This window comes from Elephas maximus, chromosome 13 (assembly GCF_024166365.1).
Source record: "Elephas maximus indicus isolate mEleMax1 chromosome 13, mEleMax1 primary haplotype, whole genome shotgun sequence".
NCBI classification, from domain to species: domain Eukaryota; kingdom Metazoa; phylum Chordata; class Mammalia; order Proboscidea; family Elephantidae; genus Elephas; species Elephas maximus.
Window position 1 is genome coordinate 59,535,903 of NC_064831.1, and position 13,914 is coordinate 59,549,816.

Sequence of the window (13,914 nt, forward strand, 5' to 3'; positions counted from 1 at the left end):
AGAACTGAGAAATGAAGAAAGACAGAAAGGAAAAAAGCGAGAGAGAGAAAGAAAAAAAGAAATGCCCTCAGGGGCTGCACAGACTGGGAAGTGGCTCCAAAGCCATGCAGCGCAATTGGTGGAATTTCTAGTTGGATCAAGCCAATGAATAATGGGGCACCTGTGCAACACTTTTTACCAGCTCACCTGTCTCTGTTGTTGATGTTGTGTTCTGTTGAGTTGATTCTGACTCATAGCAATCCTATGGGACAGAGTAGAGTTACCCCATAGGGTTTCCTAGGCTGAAATCTTTACGGAAACAGGTTGCCAGGTCTTCCTCCCATGGAGTGGCTGATGGGTTTGAACTGCTGACCTTTCAGTTAGCAGCCAAGCACTTAACCATTGAGCTATCAGGGCACCTTCACCTATCTTTAGTTGCAGTCATTTCACCAATGCGATGTCATTCAATGTACTTAGTTACAAACTCTCTGATGTTGATCAAAAACCACCCCAACTGAAGCAAAGTTGTGCCCTCTGGAGTGTGAGCTTACGGTTAGCTTTTCAAATGCTAACTGGCCACCCCTGGGAGGTATAGGTTAAAACTAACATTTTTGTATCATACTATGGAAGTCTTTGAAAGCAAATTGCAGACAGTGTCATAATAGCAAACGAACGCTTGTGACTTGGGATGAGTTTTCCAGCCCGCAGCATTAAACACAGCTTCAAAAAGTGTAGATTTGCAACAACTTTGATGGAAGTGAGAGCCTTTTCCACTTAAACTGTGTTAGGGGACTCCAAAAAGTGACGGTAGCTGTGAAGATACTGTCATCAAAGATGCATATGAAAATCTAGAATATGCTTATTTCTATGAGATAGGAACAGAAAAATAATATTTTAAAATTAATATAGGGGCTATAGTAAGGGACTCTAAATATGTGTGTAAAACTAAATTAAGAAATTAATGTTATAAAGAAACTATTAGCTCATTTGCATCCTAGAATTTAGTGGGAAAGTTGCCCATCAGCTTATATTCAGTCACATTACAGGTGAACATATGTGGTAAGGTTTTCTGACTGTGTCCTTCAAGGCCTGGGACGCACAGCATGCAGACTAAGTTTAAGCCGCTAACTGAAAGGCTTGTGGTTCAAACCCACCCAGCAGCTCCGCTGGAGAAAGACCTGGTGATCTGCTCCTTGACGGCAACTAAAACAATAACAGGCTGAAGTTTACTTGTGGGGGAGTCCTGGCCAGAGAGGGGTGAGGTAGCCAAGTACAAATTTCACCTCTTATTAATTTTGTTTGCTTTTGCCTCTAAGAGGCCTGGACCGAAAGCTCCTGATGGTGGTTTTGTTGTTACCATTCGCCTTTATTTTTGTTTAAGGCTATTTCAGGAGAACTCAGCAGGGCCTCAAGAGTGTATTCCAGCCCATTTACCTTTTTCAGCTGTTAAAAGAAATATTTTTAAATGAAATCTTATCTGGAGCACTAATATACTACTGAAATAAGAGCAAAGCTTCACTTGGTATTTAGATTTAAGAACTCCCGGAAGCCCTTTTGTTTTATTCAAGCTTATTTTTAGACCTCTGCAGAGACAACAAACCAATCCGCTGTTTGAAATCACACTGGAGTTTTTATAGTATTGGTGAAATTAAGAACTTGGCTTGTGATGAGAAGAAGCTAAAAAGACCAGCAAGTTCATTTTATGTTCAGTTATCTCTGAAATGATTAACAACAGGCATGCGTAGGCATCGTCAGCCGGGCTTTATGGCTTTTCGTGATCATCCGTGGATGCCTCGCCATTATTGGCAAACATAAAGGTTTACATTATAAATGCAAAATAGCAAAGGATAGCGGGAGAGCCCTTTTGTTTTGAATGATAGGAAAATATGCCACAAGAAATCTTCCACTTTTGAAACAGCAGAGTCAAGTTTGATCTTACCTGAGAGTTGCCTTACCTGATTAGTTAGCAAAGAAGTTTATTCTTTAGCATCTGGGTTATGCACACTGTTGTGAACACTTTGTATCTTCTGCCTTTTCTCAGCAGGAAAGAAAAATTAAGTCCAAGTGTTTTGTGCTGGGACTTAATGGCCTTTAATCAAAGTCAACTCTTTTCTTAAAAAGAAGCTTGTTGTCGTTTAGCTGCTGTTGAGCTGGCCCCGAATCATGGTGGCTCCATGCACAATGGAACAAAACACAGCCCGGTCCTGTGCCATCCCTATGGTTAGTTGTAGATCAAACCATTGTGATCTCTAGGGCCTCTACTGGCTGATTTTAGCCTGGAAACTCTGCTGAAACCTGTTCAGAATCGTAGCAACACGTAAACCTCCCCTGGCAGACAGGTGGTGGCTGTGCTTGAAGTACCAAAAAAAGCAAACTGGTTGCCATTGAGCCAATTCCAATTCATAGCGACCCTATAGGACAGAGTAGAACTGCCCCATAGGGCTTCCAAGGAGCAGCTCTTGGGTTCGAACTGCTGGCCTTTTGGTTAGCAGCCAAGCTCTTAACTGCTACACTGCCAGGGCTTGAAGTACATTGGACAGAAATCCAACCCGGGTCTGCCACATGGAAGATGGGAATTCTACCGCTGAACCAACAATACCTCAAAAAGGAAATGTACCCCTCTTATATTTCCTTTCTCAAAGAGAACTCATTGCCATCAAGTCAATTCCAACTCATAGCAACCCTATAGGACAGAGTAGAACTGCCCCATACAGTTCCAAGGAGCGGCTGGTGGATAAGAACTGCTGACCTTTTGGTTAACAGCTGTAGCTCCTCTTAACCACATTGCCACCAGAGGACTTGCACAACTATGTTTCCACTATAATTCAGAAAAAAGTGGACATCTTCTGGTTGAAATAGGGATAGAAGTGACCTCCCTGTTTCTCCTAGCCACCAGCACCACCCCCGTCTCCAAAAATGGTCTTTGGGGCATAGCCTCGGGTACTATGTAGTACAGTGTGAAGTCTCAATCTCTTGGGTCGTTTGCCAAGTCTATATGCAACCCACAGTCCTCAACTCACATGCCAGCCACTCCATGAAGCATCACCACCCCCTCTTCCCTCCACGGACCTTCAGGAAGACCAGAAATCAAACCCCAGCTCTACCCCTACTAGCTGTATGGTCTTGAGCAAGTCGTCTAAGTTTTCAGCCCCTCAGTTTTTCTGTCTGTAAAATATAGAATTCTTTTTCCTAGCTGAAAAGCAAGAATAATATCAAGTGTTGGCTAAATCATTCATTTAGCATGATTTCAAGGTCCATCTGTGTTATAGCATACATCAGTGCTTCATTCCTTTTCGTGGCTGAATTGTATTCCATTAGAAGAAAATACCGTATTTTGCTTATCCATTCATCTGTTGATGGGTGTTTGAGTTTCTCCTGTTTGGTGATTATGAATAATGCTTCTATGAACATTCATGTGCAAACTTCTGTGTGGACATGTTTTCAGTTCTCATGGGTAAGTACCTAGGAGTGAAATTGCTGAGTCATATGGTTACTCTATGTTTAACTTTCTGAGGAACTGCCAGGCTGTCTCGCAAAACAGCTGCACCATTTTACAATCCCACCAGCAATGTACGAGCATTCCGTTTTCCCTATGTCCTCAGCAGCTTGTCTGTCTTTTTCATTTTAGGCATCCTGGTATGTGTGAAGTGACATCATGTTGTGGTTTCAGTTTGTATTTCCTGAAGGACTAATGGAGCCCTGGTGGCACAGTGGTTAAAGCAATCCACTGCTAGCTGAAAGGTCAGCAGTTCGAAACTACCAGTGACTCCTCGGAAGAAAGATGTGGCAATCTGCTTCCATAGAGATTTACAGCCTCAGAAACCCCACGGGGTCACTAGGAGTTGGAAAAGGCTCAACAGCAGTGTGTTTTAATGACAAATAACGTTGCACATTTTTTCATGTACTCATTAGCCATTTGCATATCTTCTTTGGAGAAATGTCTATTCAAGACCTTTACCTATTTTGAAATTGGGTTATTTGTCTTTCTCTTATGGAGTTGTAAGAGCTTTTTTATGTATTCTGGATATCAGATATATGAGCTGCAAATATTTTCCTTCGTTCCGTGAATTGCCTTTTCACTTCTTGAAGATATGGTTTGAAGCACAAAGTTTTGAATTTTTATAAAGTCCAACTTGCCTGTTTCCTTTTTTTTGTCCCTTGGGCTTTAAGTGTCATATCTAAGAAACTATTGCCCAGTCAAAATCATTTTGAGTTGAATTTTTGTATAGGGTGTGAGGTGGGGATCCAACTTCATTCTTTTGCATGTGGATATTCAGTTGTCCCAGCATCATTTATTGAGCCTACTCAATTTGTAAGGTAAGTTAAAATCTCACCTTTTCCCCTAAGCACATAGAGAATAGTAAACTACACATTAACCCCTTAACCCTACTGATCACATGACAAAAATGCAATAAATACTGTCTCATGAAGAAATAAGCAAATCTTATAGTACTGTATATTACTCTTCATTTTTGCATATGTTAATCTGGTCTTCCTACATAGAAAATGTGTGCTGTCAGAACAGGGGCCATGTGTTTTCCTTTTCTTGCCCATGATATTGATTTAAATCCAGGGGAACCCAGAGGACTGAGGTGGGGAGGTCTGTGTAGTGCCAGCCTTGGTTCCCATTATTGTTTGAGGTTTTTCAAATGTGCTTCAGTTTCCTCTGGTACTGCGTCTTTACTTCTTGTTCTGCCACTAGGTGAATTAGCAGTACTTTTGGGAGTCTAAATCAAGGGACTTATGTGGAAAATTTTGGCATGGAAAACCAAAAACACCAAAGGTGTATGTACCATGGCCCATTTACTTCAGTGTTTTTTAGAAAGAACCATCCATGACAGTGAAACATAAATTAATTGTATTTTGCTAGATAGTTGTAGACAATAACATATACAACATAAAAACTATAATACGAAGCAAAAATAAACAAATCATAAAAACAAAACAAAACAAAACAAAAGCACCTCTAAGCTCAGAGGATGAGCAGCATTGCGTTATTACCTAAGCATTGGCCAAAGAGCCAGGCAAACACACTGGGTTTTCAACCATTCACAAGAGGATCTTCCCCAACAGGGGACACCAGGCCTAGGCAGTGGCTTTAATTTCAGGTGGTTGATGCCACAAGAGAGGTCCGGGCACCATTTTGGGGACTTCAGAGGCAGGGAAAGTACCCACTGGTTGATCAGGACTATGGGGAGGGCTCTAAGGAGGTGGTAGACTTTGGTCCAGCGATAATGGGGATAGAGAGAAATTTTTTTAACATCCTTATTGAGGTGTAATTCATATACCATACAATTCACCCACTTAAGGTGTACAATTCAATGGTTTTTAGCATATTCAAAGATATACGCAGTTGTCACCAGTCAATTTTTTCATCACCTCAGAAAGGAACCTCATATCCTTTAGCTACCACTCTGCTATCTTTATCCCCCACTCACAGTCCTCGGCAACTCCTTATCTACTTTTTATCTCTATAGATTTTCCTATTCTAGACATTTCATATGAATGAAATCATATAATCTGTGGTCCTTTGAGACTGACTTAGTGTAATGTTTTTAAGGTTCATACATGTTGTAGCATGTATCAGAACTTCATTCCTTTTTATGGCAGAATAATATTCCATTGTATGAATATACCACGTTTTGTTTATTGGTTCGTCAGTTGAAGGACATTTGGATTGTTTCAGCTGTTGACTGTCATGAATAATGCTGCTATGAACATTTGTATACAAGTTTTTGTGTGGATATGTGTTTTCATTTCATTTGTGTATATACCTGGGAATGGAATTGCTGGGTCATACGGTAACTCTGGCGGCATAATGGCTAAGTGCTACGGCTGCTAACCAAAAGGTGGGCAGTTTGAACTCACCAGGCACTCCCTGAAAACTCTGTGCGGGCAGTTCCACTCTGCTCTACAGGGTCGCTATGACTCGATGGCAGTGGGTTTTTTAAAATAGTTTATGGTAGCTCTATGTTTAACTATTTAAGGAACTGCCAGACTGTTCTCCAACGTGGCTGCACCACTTTATGTTCCCACCAGCAATGAATGAGGGTTCTGATTTCCCCACACCCTTGTCAACCTCTGTTATTATCTGACATTTTGATTCTAGCCATCCAAATGGGTGTGAAATGATATTTCATCTTGATTGTGATTTGCATTTCCATGATGACTAATGATGTTAAGAGTCTTTTCTGTGCCTATGGCCATTTGTATATCTTCCTTGGAGAAAAGTCTATTCAGACCTTTAGCCTTAAAATTGTGGTAAATATATATATCACGAACATTTCCTAATCAACATTTTTTACATGCACAATTCAGTTACATTAATTACGTTCACAATGTTGTACAACCTTCACCACAATTCATTTCCAAATTTTTCTGTCACCCTTAACAGAAACTGTCTTTGCCCATTTTTAAATTGGGTTGTCTTTTTATTATTGAGTTATAAGAGTTCTTTCTATATTCTGGATACAAGTTAGCAGATAGAACCAAAAAAACCAAACCTGTTGTCTGTGAGTTGATTCCAACTAAAAGCAACCCCATAGGACAGAATAGAGTTGCCCCATAGAGTTTTCAAGGAGCGGCTGGTGGGTTCGAACTGCCGACTTTTTGGTTAGTAGCCAAGCTCTTAACCACTGTGCCACCAGGGCTCCTTATCACACGATTGGCAAATGTTTTCTCTCCTTCTGTGGGTTATCTTTTCACTTTCTTGATGGTACCCTTTGAAGCACAAAAGTTTAAGTTTATATCAAGTCCAAATTGTCTTTTTTTTCCTTTGGTTGCTTGAACTTTTGGTGCCACATACAAAGGAACCGTTCTTACGTTTGGCAAATTCCCAGTTTGACAACTACACTTTGTATTTTTTTTGGCAAACCCAGTTGGTATTTCTCTGTCTCTTGGGCCTTTCCTGAGAGTTTGGCTTTCTCAAGTTCACATCACTCGCAGCCGTTAAGCCATCTTAATCCCGTAGTTAAGCAACCTCGTTACTTTGCCAAGTTGCTCTGTCTCCAGCAAGCTCCTGGGTTTGCCTGGTCTGTGTCGTTTGTGTGTCTCAGGGCAACCAACTTGAGTTGTCCTGTCTGCCTTGTTCAGTCTGGAAAAGCCACCTCTCTCTCGTTCAGCGAGCTGGAGCACATCTCAGCGTCCTCTTCCGCCCACTGGGTGGATGCAGACTTGTGTGTGTGATAAAGGTTGCCCAGTGGCAGCGTATGGGAGAATAGGGCATGAGAAGCCCAGCTCTCAAATAGCTGTTCAACCTTGGGGAAGTTACTCAGCCTCTCTGACCCTCTGTTTCCCCATATGTAACATGAAAGGATTGGGTGACTTCTAAGGCTCTTTCCAGCTCTAAAATTTTAGGATTGCGTATTTGTTGTCATTGTTGCTGGCCACTGTTGAGTCAGCGCCTGACTCATGGCGACCTCATGCTCAGCTGAATGAAACACTGCCTGGTTCTGCACCATCCCTGTAATCAGTTGCAGATGGGATCATTGTGATCTACAGGGTTTTCCTGATTTAATTGCTCCCGCCGACATTCTAGGAGCCTTGGAGGTGCAGTGGTTAAAGAGCTTGGCTGCTAACTGAAAGGTTGGCAGTTCGAACCTACCAACCACTCTGCGGGAGAGGGATGTGACAATCTGCTTGGAAGCCGTGTGGAGCAGTTCTACTCTGTCCTATATGGTCACTAGGAGTTGGAATCGACTTAACAGCAGTGGGCTTTGTTCTCCAGCATTCTTAGAGTGAATGACTTAGCAGTCTGATAGTTTTACCAACACAAAGAAGCATATGGTCAATAGTTAAACATCTGACGGTCCTGATTTAGCTAGAGGTAGACTGAGACTGACTGGATTTCTTCACTCTGTCTTTTTTCAGGGAAGCAGCAGGCACCAGCTGGCCAGAGACACCCCAGGCCATGTCAGAACTTTGAGCGAGGCCTCATGAGGGGGAACGGGTGTCACCCTTAGGCCTTCCCAGCCCAGCTTCAAGATGCTGAGCTTAAAGCTCCCCAGGCCACTCAGCATCGACCAGATCCCTCAGGTATGTGCTCTCTTTGTTCCAGTGTTTGGGCTCCAGGATGTGACCAGAGGTGGCTGCTTGTCTGCAACCTATCTGGTGTGTAGAAGTCCTTTCTCGTCAATGATCCCCTCCCAGACTCCCTTGGGTTAAATAGAGTCTCCTGTTTCCCCCACCTACACCAAGCCTGGAAACTGAAGCGATCCTAAATCTGTTTAATATGTACCCCTTCCCTGGAACAGAAACCCTGGTGGTGTAGTGGTTAAGAGCTATGGCTGCTAACCAAAAGGTCAACAGTTCAAATGCACCAGGCGCTCCTTGGAAACTCTGTGGGGCGTTTCTACTCTGTCTCATCGGGTTGCTATGAGTCAGAATCGACTCAACGGCAACGGGTGGGTATTCCCTGGAACATCTGTATTTTATCCAGAAGCATTATTGAGATTAGAGATGTAGGTTAAAGAGATGAAGCCAGCAGCAGCTGGGTGGCAAGGGAAAGTTTTTTTTTTTTTTTTTTAGAACCCTTCTGTGGGTTCTTGGGAGGTCCTGGGTGGTACAAATGGTTAACAAGTTTGGCTGCAAAAGGAAAGGTTGGTGGTTCGAGTCCACCTAGAGGTGCCTCAGAAGAAAGGCCTGGTGATCTACATCTGAAAAATCAACCATTGCAAACCCTATGGGATGCAGTTCTACTCTGGCACACATAGGGCTGCTATGAGTTGAAGTCAACTTGATGGCAACTCTTTTTTTTCTGGTGGGTTCTTGAAAACAGGTCAGGAGTGAAGTCAGCTCAGGGCATGGCTTTGCTGTTGTCCACGTGACTTCCAGGAGGCCCAGCCTGGGCCTGGTTGAGCTGAAGAGGAGGGTTGTTGAGTGGTCCTTATCGCAGCCCCTTAATGGACTCCTGGACCTGGGAGTGCGCATGTGGCCATCCCGAATGTGCGCTTCTGAATCACATGTGACTGATTGATAATCTGCTCTAATGAGCCTTAGATGAGACCATCTGGTGTGAGCTAGGGAGAGCTGGTACACCCCCCTTGCCTTGCAAAGAAAACATTGTTTCATTACACCCCTGTTTGATGTCAGATTTCCTTTCTGACCGAAGAATTTGAAGTGTTCATTCATGGTGGGAAGCTTCATTTGGAGGCTATCACCCAGGGAGTTGGGGTCCAATTTCCACTCAGCTGATTGCTAGGAACTTAGGACTTTCCGCAAAAAAAAAATAGTTCCTAAAAGAACTCAGCATCGTGAAAGGAAGATTAGAAGGAGGCACGCTGCCAAGCTCTCTCCCTTAACGCCTGTATGAAGCGAGGTGATTCAAGTAAGATGGCATTGGGGGGAAGCGATGCAGAGCTGTTGGGTGGGACTGGGATGCGATGGGGACTGGGCAGGTAACAAGTTAAGAATGAAGCCGGGTCCCCCGAGGCTGTTGAGCAGAGCACTGCCCCCGTTCTCAGAGTGAGGAGCCTCTCTTCCCGGTGAGTGTCACTGGATTGTTCCGCCCACAGAGCATTAGTGGCTGTGATTGGGGACACAGTGTGATTCTTTGATTCATTTACTCACGAAATGTTTATTGACGTGCAAGATGTTACCCTGTATGGGATTCAGGGAATAATTGCATGTAAGTCCTGCCCTTAAGGGGTTTATGTTTTGGTTAGGAAGGAGCCCTGGTGGTGCAGATGGTTAAGGGCTTGGCTGCTAACTGAGACGTCATCAGTTCTAACCCACCCAGCTGCTCTGCAGGAGAAAGACCTGTTGACCTGCTTCCGTAAAAATCACAGCCAATTCTATAGAAGAACCCTAATAAGGGAGGAAATGTAGAACGGAATTTCAAGTTCTCATGCACTTCAGACTTTCTGGAGCCATGGAGGGTGGATGAAACCCTGAAACTACTGCCCTGAGATAATCTTTAGACCTTAAACCAAAAATATCCCCTGAAATCTTCTTAAAACCAAACGATAGCTTAGCTTAACTAGTAAAAAAGTCTGCCTTTGAGGATCACAACAGAGGGTCCTGGACAGAGCTGGAGAAAAATGTAGAACAAAATTCTAACTCACAAAAAACACCAGACTTACTGGTCTGTCAGAGACTGGAGAAAGTCCAAGAGTATGGCCCCCAGACATCCTTTTAGCTCAGTAATGAAGTCACTCCTGAGGTTCACCTTTCGGCCAAAGATTAGACAGGCCCATAAAACAAAACAAGACTAAATGGGCATACCAGCCGAGAGGCAAGGACGAGAAGGCAGGAGGGGACAGAAAAGCTGGTAATGGGGAAAGCAAGGTCAAGAAGGGGAGAGTGTTGACATGGCGTGGGGTTGGCAACCAATGTCACAAAACAGTATATGTATTAATTGTTTACTGAGAAACTAGTTTGGTCTGTAAACTTTCACCTAAAGTACAATTGAAAAAAATCAAATTAAAAAAAAGATTTCAGCCTTGGAAACCATATGGAATAGTTTTACTCTGTCCTGTAGGGCACTATGAGTCGGAACAAGCTCAATGACAATGAGTTTAACTACTATAAAAGGAACCCTGGTAGCCCAGTGCCTAAGCGCTCAGCTGCTAACCAAAAGGTTTGTGGTTCAAACCCACCAGCAGCTCTGCAGGAGAAAAAATTTGGCAATCTGCTCCAGTAAACATTTCAGCCTAGGAAACCCAATGGGGGCAGTTCTTCTCTGTCCTATAGGGTTATATGAATCAAAATTGACTCAACAGCAATGAGTTTAACTACCTCAAAACAAGAATGGCTGTAATCTATGTGCCACGACTAGCCCCATGGTGAACAACCAATAGCTTTGGCTTTCATTATTATTGTTAATTTGCTCCAGGGAGCCCTAGTGGCATAGTGGTTAAGAGCTCGGCTGCTAACCAAAAGGTTGGCAGTTCGAATCCACCAGTCACTCCTTGGAAACCCTATGGGACAATTCTGCTCTGTCCCATAGGGTCGCTATGAGTTGGAATTGACTCAAGGTCAATGTATATGCTCTCCAGGGCACTGTCCAGAGGTAGTGTTGGAAGAGACTTTTGAAGTCCTGCTCACAGATTCAGGTCCTGACTCCCTAGTGTGGTGTTCACTGCTTTCATAGGCCTGACCCCTACCACCTCTTCCATGATTTCCCATCCATGAACTGTCTTCTTTACTCACACCGATGGTGTTTTTATTCTCCCCACCAATTCACCAGTCACGTCTCATGATTTCTATTTGAAGAAGGCTTTCCTTCCCTCATCCTAAGTTCTCCCTCTCTGGCTTCCTTATGCACAGAGCTGAAAGTGCTGTCTCCCTTCCCTTAGTTCCCTCAGGTGTTGGTTGGAACCACTGCAGGCTGCCCTGTATGGCCACCTCTCCCTTTGTGTTTCAACCAACTGTGTGGCCTTAGCCACTGCAGTACCCTTTCTGAGCCTCATCCATCACAAGGGAGCAGTGAGCCCCACCTCTCGGCATTGCCAGGGTTAGAATCAGGGGAAGCTCCTGGCACGTTCCTGATTTATAGGTTGCTCCTGGGAAGGGCAGTCTCTCATTTCTCTTCCCTTACAAAGCAGGACTTAGGTATTTGCCTCATCATTTTTAAGTTTCCCTTGTGCCAAAAACCACCACTCTTCTGTCAATTTGTACTGTGGTGGCTTGCGTGTTGCTATAATGCTGGAAGTTATGCCACTGGTGTTTCAAATACCAGCAGGCTCACTCATGGAGGACAAGTTTCAGTGGAGCTTCCAGAGGAAGACAGACAGGAACAAAAGCCTGGCAATCTACTTCTGAAAGTTAGCCAATGAAAGCCTTAGGGATTGCAACAGAATATTATCCAACTTGCTTGCTTTGGACGTGTCATCAGGAGAGATCAATCGCTGAAGAACATCATGCGTGGTGAGGTAGAGGGCCACTGAGGGCAAAGGAGACCACTGGTGAGGTGGATTGGCACAATAGCCACAATGATGGACTAAAACATGCTGGCGATTGTGAGAATGACATAGGACCGGGCAGTGTTTCATAAGGTCATCATAAGTACGTAAGGTAGCCCTGAGTTGGAGCCGACTCAATTACAGTTCTCTCTCTACCTGTGCCTGAAAACAGGGCTGGGTACATTGTTGTTGTTAATGTGTCATTGAGTCAAATTCTGACTTATAGTGATGCTATGTACAACAGAACAAAACACTGCCCGGTCCTGGGCCATGCTCACAATCGTTGCTATGTTTAAGCCCATTGTTGCAACCACTATGTCAGTCCATCTCCTTGAGACTGACCCTCTACTTTACCAAGCATGATGTCCTTTTCCAGAGATTGGTTGTCCTTATAGTATGTCCAAAGTACATTAGACAAAATTATACCATCCTCGCTAATAAGGAGCATTCTGGCTGTACTTCTTCCAAGACAGGTTTGTTCATTCTTATGGCAGTCCTTGGTATAGTCAATATTCTTTGCCAACACTGTAATTCAAAGGCATAAATTCTTCTTTGATCTTCCTTATTCGTTGTCCAGCTTCCGCATGCATATGAGGCGATTGAAAATACCATGGCTTGGGTCAAGAGCACCATAGTCCTCAAGGTGACATCTTTGCTTTTCAACACTTTATTGAGGTCTTTTGCAGCAGATTTGCCCAATGCAATATGTCGTTTGATTTCCTGACTGCTGTTTCCATGGGCGTTGATAGTGGATCCAAGTAAAATGAAATCCTTGACAACTTCAGTCTTTTCTCCGTTTATTACGATGTTGCTTATTGGTCCAGTTGTAAGGGTTTTTGTTTTATGTTGAGGTGTAATCCATACTGAAGGCAGTAGTCTTTGATCTTTACCAATATGTGCTTCAAATCCTCTTCACTTTCAGCAAGCAAAGTTGTGTCATCTGCATATCACGGGTTGTTAATGAGTCTTTCTCCAAGCTTTACTCTTTGTTCTTCTTCATATACTCCAGTTTTCACCATACTTAATTCAATCTGTATAAAAACAATAATTTTTTATACAGATTGAATTAGGTATGGTGAAAGGATACAACCCTGATGCACATTTTTCCTGATTTTAAGCCATGCAGTACCCCTTTGTCCTGTTCGAATGGCTGCCTTTTGGTCTACGTACAGGTTCCTCATGAGCACAGACACGTTCTGGAATTCCCATTCTTCGCAAAGTTATCCATAATTTGTTATGATCCACACATTTGAATGCCTTTGAATAGGCGATAAAACATCTTTTTGGTATTCTCTGGCTTCTTTCAGCCATGATCCAATCTGACATCAGCAATGATATCCCTCATTTCATGTCCTCTTCTGAATCCAGCTTGACTTTCTAGCAATTCCCTGTCAGTGTACTGCTGCAAACACTTTTGAATTATCTTCAGCAAACTTTTACTTGCATGTGATATTAATTATACTGTCCAATAATGTCCGCACTCCGTTGGATCACCTTTTTTGGGAATGGGCACAAATATGGGTCTCTTCAGTTGGCTGACCAGGTAGCTCTCTTCCAGATTTCTTGTCATAGAGGAATGAAGATTTACAGCCTTGGAAACCTTATGGGGCAGTTCTACTCTGTCCCATAGGGTTGCCGTGAGTGGAAATCAACTTGATGACAATGGACTTTTGAGTTTTTGGAATGGCTAGTGACACTGAGCATCTTCTAATGTGCTTGTTGGCCATTTGGATATCCTCTTTGGTGAAATGTCTGATCAAGTCCTTTGCCCATTTTTTGATTGAGTTGTTTATCTTTTTGTTAAGTTATAGTTTTTAATTATGTTTTGGATTCTAGACCCTTATCTGGTATGTAGCTCTCCAGAATTTTCTCCCAATCTGTAGGTTGTCTCTTCACTTTGTTGATCAAGTCCTTTGATGAACAGAAAGACCTCTTATGAGGTCCCATTTAGCTATTTGGTCTCTTGCTGCTCATGCTTTTGTTGTCAAATCTGAGAATACATTGTTAAAAACAAGGTCCCACAGCCTTGCCTCTA

The 13,914-nt window shown here is 43.1% G+C and overlaps 1 protein-coding gene across 1 annotated transcript in view; it reads left to right on the forward strand.

The window, feature by feature from the left end:
* PAQR5 (progestin and adipoQ receptor family member 5) overlaps nt 1-13,914 on the forward strand; it is a 99,973-nt gene that overhangs the window by 38,573 nt on the left and 47,486 nt on the right. The window contains exon 2 of the mRNA XM_049906158.1: nt 7,849-8,013. Coding sequence (XP_049762115.1) covers nt 7,963-8,013 — 51 coding nt within the window. The 5' untranslated portion in view covers nt 7,849-7,962. The remainder of the gene's footprint in view (nt 1-7,848; nt 8,014-13,914) is intronic.